The sequence below is a fragment of the Scomber scombrus genome, chromosome 17 (assembly GCF_963691925.1).
Source record: "Scomber scombrus chromosome 17, fScoSco1.1, whole genome shotgun sequence".
NCBI lineage: Eukaryota > Metazoa > Chordata > Actinopteri > Scombriformes > Scombridae > Scomber > Scomber scombrus.
The window spans coordinates 17408966-17430717 of NC_084986.1; the positions used below are offsets into that span (position 1 = coordinate 17408966).

Consider the following 21752-nt stretch of genomic DNA (forward strand, 5'->3'; position numbering starts at 1 on the left):
GTTACAGTTCATGGAAATATTGTAAATAAAAACAGGTGGGACTATTCATGGTTTGGATTAGAGGGAAATAGGTTTGAATTGTCCTTTTTTTCCCTCTTCTTTTTTTTAACCTTCTATTTATCTGTAAATTTGCTTTTATTCTCTAGAATTCAAAACAGCACGTTTCCAAAATCATTGGCTTATAACATTTTCATCAATATGGCAAAGATGCACATCACTTTACATACACATGTGCGTAGCTCATAACTCTCGCGAGATTCCAAGTTGTCACATGATCACGCTGGGCCAAAACCAGGAAATGATGGTTTGTTTGGGGTAAGAGACAGATAGAAGAGGAACAGACACTCCAGTCTCCCTTTTACAAGAATGTCTTTCTCCAAAAACAGACAGTTTTTTGTTTGGTCACTCATTTACATTTGCACATTTTTTTGTGGCGACGGAGCTAACGCGACAATTTCAGATGTAGCAGACAAAGTGAAAGTGATGCCGACGCAGAGTCCTGCTGCTATGGCCAACTCGCCTGTTTTTAAGCCTGTTGTGGATCCTCTCCTCTCTCTAAACCTGCTGTCTACTTTCCCAGAGGACCTGGAGATCAACGAGTACTGCAGCGAGCTACTCCACATATTCGGGCAGCGGTATGTGGCCTATTTGAACTGCCTGGTTCCCGCTGCCCGACCTGTCAAAGTGTGTCTGAACTGCTTCTCCAGCTATGGCAGCCTCCTTTCAATATATTACAACATCTCATCAGACCAGGTAAAGTCACAAATATAAAGCTCTGTCTGTGTTTTAGCTGGTGGTAGGCTGCCTCCAGGCCTTGTGTGTGCGCAGTCGTCTCATGAGTCACGAGTCTTGTGATGTGACTTACTGCTGGTGACCAATTTGAGGAAACAGGACTTTTATTTGCATAAAAAAACATTTTTTCTGTCAACCAGGAGGGCACAGAAACACCCGAGGACAGCTGTTTGAGTGCGTTTTAAAGGACTGGTTCGCATTTTTTCTCGTTTTTTTGTTTTGTTTGTTGTTTTTGCACTTTTTAATCACGTGACTGTGGTGGCCCCTTCATCATTTAGGGGCCGATGCTGATACCAATATTAGGGAGCAAAAAAATTCTGACATATTTATAATGGCAGATAATGTTACATGTATAGAATATATACAAAAACACACATTTTTTTGTAATGATCCCTCAAATGTCATTATCAAACACACACAGATAGGTAACAGAGGTATGATATTTTACAGTCTTAACAATGAACTTTGTTGTATTAAATGGCATCACTGCACTGAAACAGTAAACACCACTGGGAATATAATAATTATAAATAGCTATGAATGACAAGAAAAAAAACACAGAACAAAAAAAATACATATAACATGCATATATTAAACTTATCAAATCAAATAAATCAAATATACATACACATACTAAAATACTAACGTCTTTTGTAACTCAAGCAAATGTTTAGGTTTCATTAGTCTTGACTTAATAAGTCTGTTCTCTTGAATCCACTACATGAATAATTTTTACTGCTCTTTTCTGTAATAGTGGTTGTTTGTTGCTCATGTATGTTTTGAAAGCACATTTAAAGGGGTTCTTTTAGTAGCCAGTATGAACAGAAGGAATGATTACAGTGAGCAAATCCTCTTTTGAGTATTCATTTGGACACCTGGCTGTTTAAAAACCGACTTGTAAAAATTGTGAACCTATCCTTTTTAATAACTGTGCCTGTGTGTCCTCAGATGGGTCCTGGTAATGTGAGCTGCAGGGACAGTCTTCTGCGCAGTGATCGGCTGATGCTGGTGTTTCAGCTGTACAGCAACCTGGAGGATCTATGGAGTAGATCAAACTGTAACAGTAAGTCTTCAGAAGGAATTGGGAGGTTGACATAACATATCTGCATCATTGTTGTTTTTTTTATTAGGAATCTTTGATACACACATACTTGTATGCATTTGACCTCAGAGGTCAGAGTGCAGGGTTAAGTAAAGGCAGTAAGATTCCGTGTTCTGCTCAGGGTGCTTTGATTAAAGTGGAAAGATAATGTCGCAGAGACAAACATGTGACTTTCATTTGATCTGGTCAACCCTTCAGCCAACACGATGCCCAATACGATCCACAGCAGCCTGTGACTGTGATAATTGCATCAGATTTGGTGCATTTCCACACTGTTTTCTGCCAGTAAGATGATGTGAGAGCATGATTTTCTCATGAAACTGTATTTGGTTTTTAGAAGGGTTCCTTATTTATACTTCATTTTAAGTTTCAATAAGCTAGTTTTCTCTAACCAACACTCCAGACCTCAGCAAAAGGCTTTGGAGTGTATTAAAATCTGTTACATTTAATTCACGAAAAATATTTTCCTCACCTGTCATAGACAGTAACATTTTCTGTATGTGGTTGTGGGCTATTGGGAGATGTTCTACATCTCTAAACTACAAGAGAAAATAGTGTGACAGAGTTCTAGTTACAGTACCTAGGATCTCATCCACTCACAATGGAGAAGATTTAAGCAAAAATGTAATTCGTTTGTAATCTGTTAATCTATCCATTAATTTCTTGACACTCAATTGATTTGTTTTGTCAACATTAATTGAATAAATAGACCTACCTGGTGATCATTTTTACTTCCTGTTGTGCAGACTGTATCAAAAAAGGATTCCAGGACCTCACCAACGACACGGTCTACTTCATGTCTACTCTCAACCAAACTCTCACCTGCTTTGAGAAGTATCAACAGGTATGTCATACATTGGTTGGTGATGATGTCTATATATCAAATCAAGTTTTTAAGTATGGTTAACTATGTTGTCCCTCTCCATTTTTTCTTATACAGGGGAACCACACAGAGCTGTGCAAAAACTGTAAGAGCCCATACAAAAACGTGAATGAGCTGTACAGCCGCATGGAGACTAATAACACTATGTGTATTGACATAGAGGATGCGGTAAGTATGTCACATTTATACAACAGTTGTTTAAGATGGGAAAAGAGAAAGCTGCACCCCCTAGAGGAAACTGAGGACACTTGACGACAATTAGTCAGAAGAGTCTTATACCTGGTGACAAGATCAGGAAATTAGTAAAGCTGTGCCAAATAACCAACTATGTATAATGTTTCACTATAAATTGAGGGAAATGAGTAAATCTTGCAGCTATTGTTGGTCAGTCACTGGATTTTGTGTGGAAGATTGAGTTGTTTTTCTTTATGCCTTTTTATTATGAAAAGATTGTTGAAAATTGGATGCTCTTTTTCAGGTTTTGGTTAAGTCACGTCAATTTAATGTTTATGGTTCAATATCACATATCAAAAATTTGTCTCAGAGGGCTTTACAGTCTGTACAATACATTACCCTCTGTCTAGATGTTGTGAGTACAGAATACAACACAAATTACAGAACACAGCATTGAACAGGATAACAAAATTATAATGGATTTACAATATATATGAAGAATGCATCAAGCAACTTCCAGGTGCAGAATAGGACCTGAGCCACGCGACCTCCATTAACATGGAGACCTGGCAGGAGGACAGACTGCACAAGCACACAGGGGAGACTCACATCACACTATTCACATACACAGGAGAATAGACACGAAAAGACATCATTCACTTAGGAGAGAGAGAGAGAGGGATAAAGACATCATTCAGTGAGAGAGACATGAGGTGAGGCTGGACTCCTGCAGGATAGGGAACCAGATCCAAAAAACCCCAGGAAATGGCACTGACAGCCAGGGAAGCAGAGCGGTTCCAGGGTGGGTGCTGGTCCAGCAAGAGATGCCTGAGAAGACAGGAGGAGAAAATAGGGAGAGAGAAAAAGGGAGAAAAAAGAAAGGGGCACACAGCTTGGACACTCATGTGCTTGTGGAACAAACAAACAGAAGGTTAGAGAGATGGTTATGGTTATGAGAACAGTTGCAATTATCTCATTGGCAGCACTTAGTAAATTGATTAAGACAGAACCCAAGGAGCCCTTCATTTTGAGAGCAGAGAGCTCAAGATGCAATATAAGGTTTAGGAGATCAAACTGATATGATGGGGCATATTAATTTAGGATTTAATAAGTCAGCAGAAGCACCTTAAAGTCTGTTCTAACATGGATAGGAAGCCAAAGAAGGGAGGCTAGAATTGGTGTAATATGGTCAAATTTTCTTCTCTTGACTCTGACTGCAACATTTTGAACAATCTGAAAACTTTAGGTACTAGCACATGGCGGAACTGAAAACAGAACATTACAGTAAATGTGTATTTGTCTCTGCATCAACCATGGACAGGGCAGACCAAATCTTTTGAAATTTAAAGACAGAAAAACAGAGGGTCAAAAACCGAGCCCTGTGGGGCTCCATATTTAACATCAGAGAACTTAAATGTACTTTTATTGTAACAGACACAAATGTCCTGTCAGATAAGTACGACCTAAGCCAAGAGAGCTCTAGGCCAGGGACAGCAAAATTACTATTTAGTCTAATAGTACACAGTGATCAGTGGTGTCAAAGGCTGCACTGAGAACCAGTAATATGAGCACAGAGGTGGAGTCTGAATCCACAGCAAGTAAAAGATCATTTACTACTCTGGTTACAGCGGTTTCAGTGGAGTGACAGGTCCTGCTGATTGCAAAGGTTCATATAGTTCATTTTCTTGAGTTGAAAGTTGTTGAGACACAACTCTTTCTGGTTCTTTAGAAAAGAATGGAAGATTAGAGACTGGTCGATAGTTATTAAGAGACCCCGGAACGAGGTGTGGTTAATTAAGTAGAGGTTTAACCACAGCCGTCTTAAAACTTCTGGGGACCAAGCCAGTTGTAAGTGATAAATTAACAATATCCAGCATTGTAGGACCCAGAAAAAGCCAGAGGTCTTTCAAAAGTTTTGCTGGTAAAGCGACAAGTAGGCAAATATTTGGTTTAGAAGCTCAATTGAAGATACTAGTTTAGTTACTAATTTCATCATCTGTATTGCAGAAAAAGTGTAGAAACTCATCAGCTGGGATAGGTGAGAAGCTAGAATTAATAGTTTTGTCCAAGTTAAGTGTGGTAGGTTGCCATTTGTTTCTAGAAGGTATTTTATCTTGATTCTCTGGTTCAGGATTGTGATCAGAAATGGTAGCTGTTTGTTAAGGTTGGGGGATTACGATGCTGGATCCTCTCCTAGCCTCGTCAATAAAAGGACAACTTTGAATACAGTCATTATCTGTGAACAGAAACCTAGGGTTGACTTATTAGTAATATTGTGGTGTAATTTTTGTCATCTGAGCCTGAAGTTTTTGTTGCGTTTGGCACTTTGTCTCGTTTCAGATGAATATGACCCGCAAACTGTGGAGTAAGAATTTCAATTGTTCCTTCCCCCGTGAGGAGACGGTGCCTGTCATCGCTGTGTCCAGCTTCATGCTCTTTCTGCCCATCATCTTCTACTTGAGCAGCTTCCTTCACTCGGAACAAAAGAAACGCAAGCTCATACACCGTGAGTAACAAGCTTAATTCGCCCATTGTCACACAGAGAGATTTTTTGACAGGGTTTTGAGAGTTTTGTGGGGGTTTTGTGCAGGGAGGGCTGACTGACTGTGATATCAGGGTTTTTCTGGGGATGGGGAGAGAGTGGGGGTGGCTTGGTCTAGGTTGTTCTAAAGCATAGTGGGTTTGCCTCCTGCAAACCTCTGGAAAAGGTGATGGTTGTCTTGAAGGATCAGTGGGCCTTTCACAAGACTTTTAACCATTGAATGCATGAAATAAAGCTTGTAATAGTCAAGAATCGATTAATTTGGTTGTGGTCCTTCCGTGATCATTTTTGCTTACATTCATCATGTGCGACTAGACTTTTTTTCTGACTCAAAACGATAAATTAATATATAGAAAAAAACTGCTTTTTAAAACCAATTTATTATTCATATTAATGACTAGATTAGCAGTTGTATAGTAACTGAACTCCCCAAATATTGCTTTAGAGAAATGTATATTCTCTCTTTACAGCCAAGCGAGCAAAGTCATACACCACTCTGATGAACATTCAGGACAAGCTGAGCTGAGCGGGACAAGCTGAGCTGAGCAGAGATGAGTGATGACTGGCATGAACAAGATTTCCCTTCTTTGATTAAAAGTCACCACCGAGGAGAAAATTCGTCTTCTTGCCTATTTGTGCCTGAGGTTTGATTGACCTCCACGAACTGGACTCTACAGCAGCGTTACCTGTTGTTTACAGGAGGCTGTGATACCAATAAGTATTAAGTAACATGCACTGGAATTTGTAATGCAGAAAACAGACTTCAAAACCATCTTCTCAGCTTCAGGAAAGGGTGCACACAGAATTCAAAGTTTCTTTGGTTTTGAGCAAAACAAATGGTTTTGATAGAAAAAATATAAAGATAGTCCACTAATTGTGTTTGAGAAGGTCTGTAACTGCAATAATTTATTATTGAACTTGTTTTTCACAACATGGCAAATTTTAAAGTACATTTAAAGATTTCTATGAATGGTGATTGATTCAAAGTATAACTAACTTTACTAATCAGATAGTTGTTCATGTTGCTTTATGACACACTCGTAGTCCTCACACAGCTCCTGGCCCTCCTTCTTTTATCTCATTAACAGTCAGGTTGTTTAGTTCATCTTGCATCTCGTGTGTGTGTGTGTGTGTGTGTGTGTGTGTGTGTGTGTGTGTGTGTGTGTGTGTGTGTGTGTGTGTGTGTGTGTGTGTGTGTGTGTGTGTGTGTGTGTGTGTGTGTGTGTGTGTGTGTGTGTGTGTGTGTGTGTGTGTGTGTGTGTGTACACAAATGAACTAATGTGTGTATGTGCTCTATTTATGGGTTGAGAAATGGGTTTTCTGTCTCTAATGTATGTCCAGAAGAGGGCTGCAAAAAGGAAGCACTTGATGTCCATTAGTGGTGACATGTATCTGCTGTAAGAAGGGGGGGTACACATCAGTAAGGTGGGGGTGGGGGGGTTGTAATAAAGACATAACACACATAACGTAAGAGCACTGCAAAGTGCCACGCTGAGATGTTAGCTGTTTTCCAGTCAGTGTTTTTTTGTGGTTGCATAAAGCTTTAATGTGCTTTGTTGTCGTTTTCCACTGATGTTCAACTTAATTTGTTAAGGGTTTCTGACTGCTCATGGTATCTCCTTTTATGAGGTACGAGTGCTAAATTGATGAGTTTGCCCATTAGGAATACATTTAGACACGATGTGAAGTAATGTAAATCTTAATTTTGAATGCATAAGCCCAAATAAATATATTTTCATGACAGAAACAACCTGCAGATATGTGTGCTGTAATTTAACCACAGACAGTTATCAATAATATCAAGAAGTATTAACTCAAGATGTGTACTTGGATATAATTTCAGGTATTTAACTGAGTATGTTTATTTTAATACTTCCTCTTCACTACGTTCCAGATGCAAACTTTTTACAATTGCTTGACTTTCTACACATATTTTCAGCCAAAACCTGTGATGACCTTAGAAAATCTGATGCAGTTTTGTCAATTAAACTATGCAACAGTGTATGAACAAGTAAAAAATGATCTCTGCATTGAAGAGCGGCAACCTCAATGTAGACAATGCTACTACAGTGCTGCTTATGGGTCAATGACGTATAAGGATTTTCAACAACTCAATTTTAAATAATAAAAACAAGCATATCTAATGCAGTAGTTCAAACATTCAGAATGTTGTGTACATGACAATTCATATTACAATGTGAAAGTGATTTTAGTGGGGGTTTTTCAAGATTAATTGGCACTGGCCTGAAAAAAAAGTCATTTGGTGCGACCATGATTCATCTTGAAATATCTTATATAAATAAAAGACCATCATTTACAAAGATTTAAAAAAAAAATGCAAATACTTTGTTTCCAAACACTTTATATTACTGAAAACTTGTAAAAAAAAAGATGTGAAGCATGTTAACTAAATTAATTTATTTCAAGATGAATCGTGGTCGCACCACATGACTTTTTTTAAAGGCCAGTGCCAATTAATCTTGAAAAACCCACTAAAATCACTTAATTTCAAATGTATAATATGGAGCTTCAGGTACACAACATTCTGAATGTTTGAACTACTGCATTAGATATGCTTGTTTTTATTATTCTACAATTGAGTTGTTCTAAATCCTTATACGTCATTGACCCTTATACTAAAGTACCTGTAATCAGAATAAAATATTGTGTACTCATGTACTTTTACTTAAGTAAGATTTTTGAGTGCAGCACATCTACTGGTATTGTTGAATTGATACTTTTACTTAAGGATCTAAATAGCAACTTGCTCCACCTCTGGGTACATCTGTCCTTTCCAAAACCAGGAGCAGCCGGCAGCAGCACTGTGACTGCAGCACATTCAGATTAATGAGCCCATGTTGCACTGAGGTTCAAGCTGTTTCTTCACACAGGAATGGCCCTTGTTCTCGGGTTACGTGTCCTTGTGTTTCTTGCAACGAGGCTTTTCCTCCGTCATTAGCAGCTAATCTAAATGTGGGATAAAGATACTTGGCCGAATAATCGCAGCAACACATCCGTTAAACTCCTTTGGCTTTTTGGTCTTATGGAGCGCAGCCACTGCTGGCCATCAGCAGATGTAAGAGCATTACAGATATGCCGAGTCATATGATCCGGTTGCGGCCAGCCGAGCGGCTACAAACACGGGCTTTTGTCATTTGCACTCCCGCGCAGTGAAGTGTGTTGAGCGGCTCGTGTGCGGCGCAGCTCGGGGCTCAAGAATGACAGCTTTGATTCCTGCTAAGCCTCGTTGCTTTTCTGAGACACGGGGCTGAAAGTCAAGAAAAACTCCCGAGCTGCTCGCAGGGTGAAATGGACCGGAGGCCGCCACGTGAGGGACCCGACGGAAAGTCTGAATTTCTGATGGGTTCACTGGTTTAATCTAATAAAACCCACAAGTCTCAATAGTTGGGGTTCCTTTGAATAGTTTGTAATATTTGCAGTCATGTGATATCTCCAGTGTAGACACTATTATTAGGGCCCTTGAAATTGTATTGTTACAGAATGAGAGGAAATAATTGAAAACCTTATTGGATACTATTCTCTTTACTTATTATACTTTCCAGTATGCTTGTATTATGTAGGATACAGAACAGGAGGAATGTGTGTCAAGGGACTTGAACTTGGAATACTCAGAGTTGTTGAAAATGACGAAGCTGTCCACTCAAGTCCAACAACAAGAAGCATTGCCCTTTTTATTGAGGAACAGAAGCAACCGTTTGCTAATTGTTCTTATTAAACATTTTTTAAATAATAACTTGTTTGCAGACTTTTTTGTCATCTTTTACTATTGAGTTTTCCACAACAAAACTTGTGTACATTTTTAATTGATTAAAAAAGTAAGGTAACATTGCAAAGGATTTTTGAGTATATTAAATGGGCAGTGAAGTTGAAGTACCCTAGTCCTTGGCCCGGCCACCTGTCCCCCGTGCGTTCCCTGTGGCGAACTCAAATTTTGTGAATCTGATTACGCCCCAAAAAGTAATCTGATTACTCCCCCAAAGGTAATCTGATTACTCTCCCAAAAGTAAAGCAGTTATTTTGACTTGCCTGGCTGAGTTGATATATTGCTTTGGTTGATTTTCATAACTATCCTGAACCACAATCTGTTTTTGCACCCTGTTATCATCATCATCCAAATAGCCAAATAGCTTTTTGTAAACGTCAGTTGAATTACTTGAATAAACAATACAAATACTAACTGCCATAAATTGGTTGTTGCCAGTAGTTGCCAGTGCATCATGTCCACCTTGCTAAAAGTATTGTAGTCTAATACAACAGTAAATTCTCACTTCATGAAGGTTATAATGTTCAGTTTTTGTTGAAACAGAGAGGCATTAAATCAACTGTATGGTCATTTTGGATGCTGTTTGGAGCTGTGTTGTTCTCCTCACTGACATTGCACTTGGGTTCAAATTGGAAAGGCTGAACAGAAGACATGTTTATCTCGCTGTGAGGGAAACAGACTGGTACCAAAAACCGCTGCAACCATTTGACATCACTACGCAGAATGCATTGCGACAATGGCGACCTACAAGTGAATGGATTTTTTTCCAATTTTATGAAAAGTTAAGACACCGCAAATGTTGTCATAACACATTTGTATAGTTGATGACAACGTTATGGTCACTGGTTTATGGTCACTAATGGAAGAATTATTCAGGTCCTTCACTGAAGTAAAAGTAGTAAAATAACAATCTGAAAATACTCAATTGCAAATAAAAGTCCTGCATCTAGAAATAAATGAAATGGCAGTCAGTTTGGCAGCAAAATAATTACAGACATAATTTATGATATATAATGACATGTAGGCAGCTCATTTCAACTACATTTTAGGCATAGGTATACATGAAAGCTGGTGTTTTATGTCAACATTATTGAAATAACACTGCACAGTAGCCTAACCATAGGCTGTCAAATAAACAGACTATTGCCAAAACTGAGAGGAGAAAAAGTTTACATTACCTTAATAGACAGATGTAGCTTTGATCAGTCTTCTGTTTTGTTAGCTGTTTTAAATTCCTTATTGTTGTTCTGTAAAACAGTACAGGACATTTTTAGTTATCTTTAATCAAATTTTTCGCTTTATCCATAAAACTACATTAAATTGTATTATATGGGCTATAGAAAAATACTGACATGTTTGTTTGTCGAAGTTTATAATAAATTGCATTAATGAAAGCAGCTGATTGACCTTCTTATTGAACTGACTGCAGTTAAAAAAAAATACAATCCAACAGTAATCACAGCCTAATGCCATGCAGAATTATTCTGCAGCTAATCCACTCACAAAGAGCTTTGATTTAAAAAAAAAAAAAAGAAAAAAAAAAAAAAGACTGTGAGCATAATACTACAGTAAGTTTGACAGTTATGTGGAAGAAATTAATATGGTTTTGTAAACTGACTCATAACCAGATCTGGACTGCTTGCTCTAGTTCTCTGCTGGATTAAAGTGGAAAAATGCGCTGAGGTTTGTGTTGAAGTTTTGTTGACAACAATAATAATTATTTTAAGGTGATACTGCACCAAAGACTGAAATACCAAAATACGCAATGAGCAGTAGAACTGACAATTAATATACACTTACAGCACAAATATTTATGAGTTATTGTATCATAAATAGTCAGACAGTTGTTTTTAATTTAGTCACTAGTGCCTTGCACAATTTAATAGGCCTATTTATGTGATATTCCTAGGTGGAATTATTCATTACATCCTCAGGGACTTAAATATATAACTTGTAATAACTCAATTTGTAGAAAACCAAAGTTTTTATCCAGTTTTGAAAGGTTTTCATCATCTAAAAACTTCTGCAGGTAGAGCAGCTGTTTTAATAAGTTCCATTATTGATAGCATAAACAAAAAAAGCTCCCTGGAATTTGCACTCATTTGCACTTTGATTAAATTCAGTTCTTATAATGAAGCAACCATACGCTCTCTTTTCATGACCTCTCAGATTACATAATGTGTGAACTTGTTAGTTGACTTTTTTAAAGTTGAAGGGGGAATATATGGCAGGAATGTTGATGAGTCTGATGGCTTAAGCCTAACTGAGGATATCTGAGTGGATAAATGATGACACAAATCCATCTTCAGACCTTGTCTGATACATATTTAAGAGATGAAGAAAGAAGACCTTTATTCTATATGAGACTGGCGACTTCCACTGTGCAGACCTTGAGATCCATTTATTTACTACAGTAATCACTTTCAGGCAACATCTAAAAGGATGTTTTTTTCCTGCAGAGGCTTCTTTTTCTCTCTGCATATCTTCATCTGTTTTTGTCACTGTTCCTCAATCTCTCGGGTTTAAGGTTAATTAAAGTTAAAATTGTCCAGCTGAAGATTTAAAGGTAACAGGGTTATGTTAGGGAAAAAACATAACCCTGTTACCTCTGCAATAGATGCTCCAGCAGATGGCAAAAACTACTTATCTTTACACAAGTTACCTTGAGACAAGGCCAGTACATTTCATATTTAATAAAAGAGTAGGGGGATGCTCTTCATGTTGTTTTTCACGCTTACGTTTTTGTTTATTAAATCTAATTCCTATTAAATTACTGTTTTGCTGGGGTGTTCTTTTTTTTGAAAAGGTCACGGCCTCCTTGTATTTTCTGCTGACCTCTACAATCATCCTCCACTCTTCTGTATCCTGTGCTTTGCTTCCCATGTTCTGAAGTGGCAAATGTCTCCTTCGTTATGCCAATATTAAGAAACTGTTAGTTAGGACTTAAGTTGTTATGCAACCCCGCACCACCAACAACAACTCTCTAAGCTGTCAGTTAGTTAACTGACTGAAGGTCAGGCTTAGATTATGCACCTCTCAACGCCTGAGCAATGAATATGATGCTTTGTTGAACAAGGAGTAAACATATGCCCCTGAGGGTAGGAATTAGCAGACACACACACATGCACCCTCTCTCATTGAGCATATGCAGAGTGAATGGGGTTTATTATACACCTGCGAGTGGGGTCAAAGTCTGTCAATCCCTAGCTTATGGTATTATGATAGATTATAGAATCACTCTCTAATGGCAGTCATTCAGTTTGTAATCTCAGCAGCTTGATGCAAAAGCACTCAGCGTTACAGCTAAGGGTCTGATGAAAATAAGGCCTTCTCCTTTTTCATCCCCTCACATCCCCCCTTTCACAGAGGTCTTATGACAAGTCAGCTGTTGGTGACATCACAGATGCTGGATCATATGTCAGAAACCTTTGCTGGCTGACTTACATCCCTTGTGGCTCAGCAGCAAAGGAAGGAGGCAGGAGGCCACTTAAGGCCAAAGGAGCCGCAAGGTGCCCCAGGGGGTGAGGGCCCCTGTGAAGGCTGGCAACAAGGGGGGTGCGGGGGGCACTCTTTAGGGCAGGAACATCTGACCCATGTGTGGTTTTGTTTTTGTGGGCAACCATCTTGCCATCAGCTTGAGAAGACATTTATCATTTGTGTAGAGTGTATGCCTGAATTAGAAAGTCTGGATGCTGTTAATGTGAGTCACTGGATTACTTTTTTTGATCAGCACACAACAGAAAGAGCCATGGCTGCTAAATCACCATGTGTTTGAAACATTTCATTTCCTTTCCCAAAAATTTAACATTACAAGGAAATTCGTTTGAGGGAGTTGATTCTTGATTACAGAACAGCAGCGCCATCTAAAGTCAGCTTCTGAATATGACATTAAAGCTACAACTGGAAAGCATAATGGTTAAAGTGCTATATCCTTTTTAAATGAACACTACGTTCCCTGCATGTAGACACATTTACAGAGAGGAAACTGTTGCTTCTCCCTTTTCATTTTAGAAAATAGAAATGATTGTGCACGGATTAAATCACCCCTTTAAATAAAGCTACACTGTTGATTCTGTTTATTGCTGGAGTTTTTGTGTGTTTTTTATATGTGATTGTGATTGCAGACAGGTACATTGAAAAATAAAATGTTTTGACAGTTACAGATGTTTTGGTCTTCAGCTGTCTCTCAAGTTGATTTAAAAAACTTAAAACCCACATTAAACCTCTTAAAAAGCTCTTTTAAAGTAGACTGGCAGATGTCATGTGTCACAAGTTGTTTTGCATGTGTAATAAGACTTCGGTGTTGAAGTCAATTTTGCATTTTCCATTATTTGGTCCACCAGCTGTATTTCAGGTTGTCTTTGAAAGTAGACATCTTTTGCAAAAATACAATGTGTCAAGGTACCTTTTTCTCCTCAAGTAATGGCCATGATAGAGACTTGGCAATAAAACAAGCACCTTGATACATTCTAAGGTGCAAGATCTGAATACAAAGCTTTCCTGAAAAGCTTTGGAGAAAAAAACTGACAGACTGAGCAAAACCTGTCTAAAAGTAAGACCTCTCCCATAATAACCCACCAAAGGTTTTAAAACATCATGTTGCCACTAGTTGGCAGCACTAAGCCACATATAATACCATCCCAGATATATTTCTCACTCTGCATAATTAATACTGCACTCTTAACATTTTTTTCATGATGTATACAACAAATGTTTTTGTAATGACATATGTGTTTAAGACCTGTGTTTACTATATACATCTACTTAAGCTGAAATACTAAAGAAATTATAAAGGGACAGGATGCTATGTTATTTGTGCTGATGTTGCTACAAGGTGTTATTTCATATATACCTTTACATTATGCAGTCTCTGTCTACATAGGCAACTCATCACTGACCATTTTTACTGCTTGCCATTAAACATGGTCAGTGATGAGTTGCCTATGTAGAGAGTAGAAAAGGTTTATTGTCAAAAAGGGCCAATATACTGCAGAGTACAAAGGTCAGAGCTAGAGAGCAATTATTTGAACAAAATGTTTCCTCATATGTCTCTCAAATGATCACAAAAAGACAAATATGTTACCTTAAGTGAATGCCATGACCCCAGCCCATTCAAAACCCATGACCCATTTTTATTACTCCTTGAAATTATATTTTTTAAACATATAATTCACATCTTTCCATATTCCCTTACATGTATTATTTTGTGTGTAGTTTCAATTATGAATGAACATTTCAAGCAGCTGCATTCATTTAATCATTTCAGAATTATATTATTTTAATCATGTGAGTACACAATTAATTAAATTCACCGAGTACAAAATACGTCCAGATAATAACCTCTAACATACAGCAACAGACTTTCATTTTTTGTGTTTTTAAAAAGCATTTTCGCACAAGTCTTGTTTATTTCTGACCTTGCAAGTCCGGGCTTTAAGTGGGGCACCTGAAGGCAGCACTCGCCACTCGGTCGCCATGGAAACGAAGACCAAACAGACTGCAGCGATACAGAGCTGCTATCTTTTTTTGCTATCCTTAACATTTTAGCATTTTATAATTGCTGGTAACTTTTACACAACATACTCTGAATATGGAAGAAGTTGATAAGGATCCACAGGAGTCGCCTGAACCGTCTGTGTCCGAACATCAAGAAGCTGATAAAGGGTAAATCATGAAAACTGCACGCTAACGTACTCAAGTTAACATAATGATACGTAACCTAGTAATAATTACAATCATTTACTGGCTTTATAAATGAAATTCACAAGTTGCAACTTTTCATTTACGTGTTATCATGCTAACTTTTAGTTTTCGTTTCAATAAAATGGTTTAACAAAGCCTTCTGTTACTGTACACCTTCAGGGTCTCAGCAGAGGGTCCTGAAGAAGACACAGGGGCCGACGAAGAGTTCAGTGAAGAGAGCCAGTCTGAAGAAGAGGAGGAGGAGGAGGAGGAGAGTGAACAAGTATGTTTAGTTTCCAAGTACGTTCCTGTGAACTGAACTGAATTAAATAAAAATGATATACAGGAAAACACAATAAATACATGTTTCAGTAGTTTCTCTTTGAATGTTTTACCGCACAAGGATAATAATACTGTCTTGTCTGTTCTTTAAATGTCTTTCTCTTATTTCAGAAGGAATCAGTAAAACAGGCTGGACTTCTCATATACCCGATACCTGACACTGATTACACATAACATTATATATTCAAGGCCACATCAAAAATGAGTCATATGTAATATTAAAGATTCCTGACACACATGTTTTAAGATGTACAAAAATCTTTGCTTTGAATAATAAATTGTGTCTGATATGTTTTTGTCCCCAAAAACTATTCAGCTACCTTGTTAAAATCCTTAAAATGTCTTCTCCTGTAAACATGGAAATATTTCTTATTTCAGAAGTTTAACTGTTGGATACATCTATTACTTCACTTAATTTTGGTTCCAAAGTAGTTGTGATCACAAATCATGAATTGTCTTAAAACTCATATTTTCTTTAAGATCAGAGAAACTTTGGCTTAATGTGAAAACAGCTGTTACATCATTCTGCATAGTGAAGCTTAAATATCCAGCTGAAGGAACAAGAAGAAAAAAAGATTTTACTCTCAGTTACTAAGTTGAAGATAGTTACTAATAAAATAATTATTATAATGAGCTACTATTTAGTTGAGTGCAATTTCTTGATATTCACATTTAGCAGTGCCATACCTTGAATATAAACTGTCTTATTTTATGTTAGTTCACCACTTCTCAGCGGATAATCAACCTGCAGAGAGATTTAACGACATTAGTCACCAACATTCAAACTGCAGCTGATGCAAAAGAATCAATGCGAAGGAAAGAGTTGGAGGAAGCTCGCAGAACAAGGTCATTCTTCTTAATTACCAATTCTTCTTTATGTTTGATATAAAGCTACATTCTTATCAGAATACATTCTTTTAAAAACACCTAACGGGAATTTTTACTTGCTCTACCCTCTTTATCAACTCTACCTCTCTTCCTCCATACCTCTTTGCTGCCATGTTTGTCCTTCTTGGCCCAGATTGGAGCGGCTGGAGAATGATATTAAGTCCAGCCAGGAAAAATTTGAGGAGATCAGTAGAGGGTGGTCGATGGCTAAGGAGAAGGTGGTCCCTCAGGAGCTGCAGCAAGCCTTGAACAGCCAGCAGCAGTTGTGTGCTGAGCTCATAGAGGATAAGAAAAAACTCATAAATGACCTGCAACAGGTAATAATCTATTTATCTATTAATAAAATATATTTTTAATAAAATCACCAACTTCAGTCAGATTATTTAAAACCTATGTAAAAATATTTGTAAATAAATGATACAAAAGCAGAAATCCTCAGAAAACAAAACTCAAGTATAAGGTTTTGGTGTTGTTGTTCTTCCCTTGTAATCTGTGGGCGTTGTTCATTAATTTGATCCCCTCTCATGTGTCTCTGAACAGGAGCTGAAGGTTGGAGACGATCGCTATGTAAAGGACTTGAGGAAGCAGGCAGAGGAGCTGGATGTGATGATGGAGAGGATGGAAGAGCAGATCAAAACCCTGACACAGGCCTACAGGGAGGAGCTGACCCAGATTGAGGTACAGTACAAGTAAATGTGGGCCAAGAAGCAGCTTTAAATAACTTGTAGAGGTTTTTTTTAACTTTTCCTTCATACTTCAAAATCCCCTTCATTTACATCTGCCAAAATTACAAATGGAATTAACTCGTAAGGGCCTGCAACAAGAAAGTGATTCATTAACTGATTTCTCATGATGACCATCACCTTCTTGCTTTAAGTTGAATAATTTATTGTTGAAATACCCAATAAATGCCTGTTAAACAGTATAAATACTTTTATTAACTAAACTAAAATGGTGAACATGGTAAACATTGTATCTGACAGACATCAGCATGTTAGCATTGTCATTGAGACATTTCTTACTAAATGCTGCCCTTGTGTCTTTCATAGAGTGTTTATCAGCAGGAACGTGAGGTCTTGCTTACAAGACACAAGATCGACTGGGAACAATACACGAAGGAGCTCACAGACAACCAGGTCAGGGTAACTGAAATAAAAACAATTGCTCATATATTACATGCATCAGCTGTGTATCTAATTATATCTAATTTACTTTTAGCAAATGAGAATTGCTGAGAAGTACGAGAAAGTGGAGGATTTTGAAGTGAAAATTCACAACCGGATGTTGGAAAATACAGATAAATTCTGCATCACCAAATTTGAACAGGCTGAGAAGTCTCAGGTTTGCACAAATATCAATATGCATTCCAGCAACTTATCCTTTTATTTGGTATTTGATAAGTGTTCCTGATGAACTCAGCACCCACAATTGCACCACCACTTGAAAAACAGTCCCATTCTTGTCTCTATAGGTTTTGGAGAGGGAACATCAACAGATGAAGACCAGCCGCATGATCATTAATTTAAAACAAAAAAAGGAAGAGAATGAGAAAGACGGACACAACATGCAACTGAGCCACACAAAGAGCAGAATTGTCAGGTAGTACACACAGACTTTCACACAGCGATGCTAATTATATTCAGTTCACTCACTATTTTATGACTTTGTGTATCAGTCTGCAGTCAAAGGTGAAAGACCTAACGACCGTGTATGCCAGGCAGGAGAAACAATTTAAGCAGAAGCACTGGTATTTGTCTGAAGAGTACAAACGCAAAATCCATCAATATGAACGCATACAGAAGAAAATTAGGTGAGTCATAATTATTCACATAATTAGCACAGGGCGTACGTTAATTTCAGATGCATGACAAAACACAACATTCAAGCCAGACAACAAAATAAACACAGGGCAAAGGCTGATATTCTCCAAATAAAACATTTTGTAATAATTGCCAGCAGACGGATGCAATATCCTTTTAGTATACGAAAACTTGATTCAAGTGTTTGATCCATCATCTTTTTCTTTGACCCCTGCTTTACTCCACGCAGGCACTTTGCAGTTGCTGACGCCAGGAAGTTTGAGGAGATGTGGCTGATGATTGAAGCTGAGGTGAAGCAACTAGTGGAGCAGGCTTTGGTCTTTGACTCAATGATCTGCAAGCAACACCTTTGTCTAGCGTGGGAGAGACCTGCTATGGCATTCATGGAACTTACTGGTCCACTCAAACCTCAGAAACAGTCCCGGAGTCCCACTCACCAGACTTTCTCCCAGCTGTTTCAAACTGGGCAGGCTGCACAGTGCAGCAAGGGGATGATAGACGCCTCAGTTGGGCCTAGACTGGAGACTGATGCTGAGAGCACAGGCATGGAAGTGTGCAGGGAAGGGACAGCAGTGGAGAGTGGGAGAGCTGCGAAGGAGGAAGGGATGGTGTCAGTGGAGACGATGAAGAAACTTATGGAACTGCTGTGTGATGAGTCGGTGAGAAAGAAGCCTAAGATTTATGCGTATGACAGTAAGAATGCATTAAGCAGAGGTTTGTACAGAAAAAGACAGCAATCCTAAACAATTTTAGACAATCACAGATACATTTATAAAAAAAAGGTCACCATTTTGGGAAATAACAATTTATCGATAATAGATGAGACCATCTCTACAATATTACTATCATACTGTATCTGTTCATTAAATAATCTGCTTTCTCAGCAGGTTGCATAGCAACCTCACATTAAACAAATGAGATACAACGTTTTAATTAGTGAGCTTTAAAGGTGCTTATGGTGGATTTCTTTATGCTAAGCTAAGGTAACTGGCTGCTGGCTCCAGCTTCATATTTACAGTATCTACAAGTGAGTTGAGCTAGTTCTTTGATTTGCAGCTGACTTATCTTTGAAGTTTCTGCATTAGTTGCAATGTAGGCACAGTTTTTTAGATGGTCTTTAATGGGCCCCAAACAGCTGCTGTGAAGCTTGAAGATGAGCTGTAGCTTAATTGAGATACGCTCTCTGCAGGCTGGAGTCCTGCATGTGTGTATGTGAAAGTCTTACAAAAGTGCGTCTGTGTGTGTGTGCAAAGTCAAATATAAGGTAGAGTAAATGAATTTAATCTGTGCAGTGAGGCTTAACTCATTCAAAATGCTAATATAATGGTGTGAAGCCATCGAAGCAGCACCAAAAAAGCAGTAATATGAAATGTGTTTGACAAGCACATTCAACCAAATGTTTCCTTCTTTTCCTGTCTTAGGGCTTCCTGATGGAGGATAAACTGCTGAAGCTGCTGGCTTCCCTAAAGATGGATGAACAGACTGTGGTGAAGCTGGACTCTCTCCTTTGTGTGAGTTAATTTTTTCAATAAACAAAACCAGCACACTGCAGTATTCAGCAGCTGCTTTCAGTGTATTGTTGGACTGCATGCAGCAAAGACATGCATAACAAATGCTAAAAGGTGTCTGCAAATACTCTTTTCGCATAGATCGTGTGAGTTCATCTTGTTTTCTCTTCCAGGCTTTTGGCATTGACGAGGCAGATATGCCCAAACTGGCTGATTTCTTATTAAAGCACCAACAACAGCAGAGAAAGTCAGCTGAGGTGGGGAGGGAAAGAGATGAGGAGTGCGGACATCAACTTGACAAGATTTTCATACAATTAATGTTTCTGAATCTTCCATCAGTGTTTTTTCCCTTTCTTTTTCAGGATGTTTTTGCTGAGTTGGGTGAATCTATCAACTCTACGACTAATCTGACCTCTAAATCCATCCATGCTAACTATGTCCTGCCAGCTTTTAAGAGTTTCCTCAAGCAGCACATGCATTACAGGTTAGATACAAATGCACTGAAACAATCAATCCTCATGTAAACCACTTATTTTGAATTATTTTCCATTATATTTAAAGTCTGAAAGTACCATTATTACCAACAGCTGGAATTAAATATCTGTGTCTCTGACTTTCTATGATTACTTGATGCTAATCTGTTTGTGGTGCTTTCTAAGGGAGAGCTTAGCCCACCCGCAGCCCAGCTTTCAGTTTTTAGATGTCCGGGATACTTCAAAGGATGAAGCTTACTGGGAGAGTATGGGCAACATCATCTCTGAGGACAAAGTCAGTCTCTGGGAGGCAGCGGAGAACACACTGAAACAGCACCTGTGAGCAACACGCACACAGACAAAAAGCACACATCTATCCACGCACACTCAAATGAGTAATGGTCTTTTTCTGCGTTTGCAGTTCGGTCCTGACAGACATCTCTGAGCTCATCACTGAGACCCAAAGTCTGAAGCAGCAGAACACAGAGCTGCGGATGTTGCTGCAACAGTCTCTCACATCAAGAGTATGTGTATGATTTCAGTATTGTCTCTGATATGTGTTACACTGTTTTCCAGTTATTCCCTGTGAACATAATTATAGTAACTTTCCTAGCAATAACATATACAACAATAACAATAACGTACGGTAGTAGTGTAGTGTATATAATATAAATGTGTAGCCTACGTTTCTTAAATGATTATGTTCTAAAGCTGAAACAGTTTTTATATGAATCAGTGGTTCAATTAATTAGTTGGAAATTCACAGTTTTAACAATCAGCTATTTTTATAATCAGTACTTTTTCAAGTAAAAAATGCTATACCTCTTCTGGTTCAAATGTTCAATTTCACCTTTCATCATATTTGATGATAAATTAAATATGTTTCAGGGAACTAACTGTTCAGGGAATATGTGATGTGTTTTTTAAAATCATTTTCTGATATTTTGTAGATCAAACATCATACAAATAAACCTAATAAGATAAATGAATGTTTCTTCTCTAACACCATCCATCTGATATATCTGACAGGTCACCACAGAGCTGGATTTTCCATAATCCATAATCAACTTGGAATCATCCCAACAGGAACAGGACACATATGTGGAACCATCAGTATTTGTTAAGTGATTTATGTTCATTAGAAAAATAAAGCCTCTATTAAATCATGTTGAGGTTGCAGGTTTTATTTTTACACCTCTAAAGAAAAAGAAAAAAAAACAAGTAGAACAATTAACTGCAACACCAGCAACCATTGCAGCTGAGTAAAGACATACAACAGCTCCTGTGCGGTACAAAGGGAGACATACAATGGTCATGTGCGTATCAGGACTGCAGTGTTATGTTGTTCTACCCAGCAGCGTTGAAGAGCTTGTGGCTGAGCTCTGAGGGCATAGAGAAGAAGAGCAGAGCCAGGAAGAGCACGACCAGCACGACGGCAAGCAGCACAGCGCAGTGCAACTTGTAGTGCCTCCAAGCCACGATACACATCGTCCTCAGTGGACTCAGCAGCCATGACATACTGGAGCTGGGACGACTGAACAGAGAGATTTAAAGAATAAAAAGGCGATTGCAAGCAGCAACTGAGGAATATGTCTCTTCTCACACACTCAGGGTGACAGCAATTTTAACAAACATGTAGTCCATGGATTTTAATTTATTTCAAATTGCCAAAACAGACAAAAAATAAATAGTGCACACATTTTCAAAAGATATTATAAATACACAAATTCATCTTAAAAACAGGCAAGTTTAGTGCAACCAG

The 21752-nt window shown here is 38.2% G+C and overlaps 2 protein-coding genes across 2 annotated transcripts; both read left to right on the forward strand.

Annotated features, from left to right (window-relative positions):
- The first annotated feature begins 305 nt into the window (after positions 1–305).
- On the forward strand, positions 306–7265 carry ostm1 (osteoclastogenesis associated transmembrane protein 1). The gene is made up of 6 exons (XM_062437679.1): positions 306–753; positions 1741–1855; positions 2641–2738; positions 2835–2945; positions 5292–5457; positions 5964–7265. The coding sequence occupies exons 1-6, from the start codon at positions 367–369 to the stop codon at positions 6017–6019; spliced, it is 933 nt and encodes a 310-aa protein (XP_062293663.1). The 5' UTR covers positions 306–366; the 3' UTR covers positions 6020–7265.
- A 7602-nt stretch (positions 7266–14867) lies between these two features.
- Positions 14868–21046, forward strand: drc1 (dynein regulatory complex subunit 1 homolog (Chlamydomonas)). The gene is made up of 16 exons (XM_062437702.1): positions 14868–14941; positions 15140–15242; positions 16020–16147; positions 16323–16506; positions 16730–16867; positions 17239–17325; positions 17408–17530; positions 17661–17783; positions 17872–17999; positions 18239–18668; positions 19431–19520; positions 19691–19774; positions 19880–20001; positions 20177–20329; positions 20412–20514; positions 21020–21046. Exons 1-16 carry the CDS (start codon positions 14868–14870, stop codon positions 21044–21046), a joined length of 2097 nt encoding a protein of 698 aa, XP_062293686.1.
- The last annotated feature ends 706 nt before the right edge of the window (positions 21047–21752 follow it).

Bases quoted from the DNA above. Each gene is read 5' to 3' on its own strand.
- ostm1 (XM_062437679.1), top strand. From the start codon at position 367: ATGTCTTTCTCCAAAAACAGACAGTTTTTTGTTTGGTCACTCATTTAC. The intron at 754-1,740 runs GTAAAGTCACAA...GTGTGTCCTCAG, and splicing joins ACAACATCTCATCAGACCAG to ATGGGTCCTGGTAATGTGAG. The intron at 2,946-5,291 runs GTAAGTATGTCA...GTCTCGTTTCAG, and splicing joins GTATTGACATAGAGGATGCG to ATGAATATGACCCGCAAACT.
- drc1 (XM_062437702.1), top strand. From the start codon at position 14,868: ATGGAAGAAGTTGATAAGGATCCACAGGAGTCGCCTGAACCGTCTGTG. The intron at 16,868-17,238 runs GTACAGTACAAG...TGTCTTTCATAG, and splicing joins AGGAGCTGACCCAGATTGAG to AGTGTTTATCAGCAGGAACG. The intron at 18,669-19,430 runs GTGAGAAAGAAG...TTCCTGTCTTAG, and splicing joins AACTGCTGTGTGATGAGTCG to GGCTTCCTGATGGAGGATAA.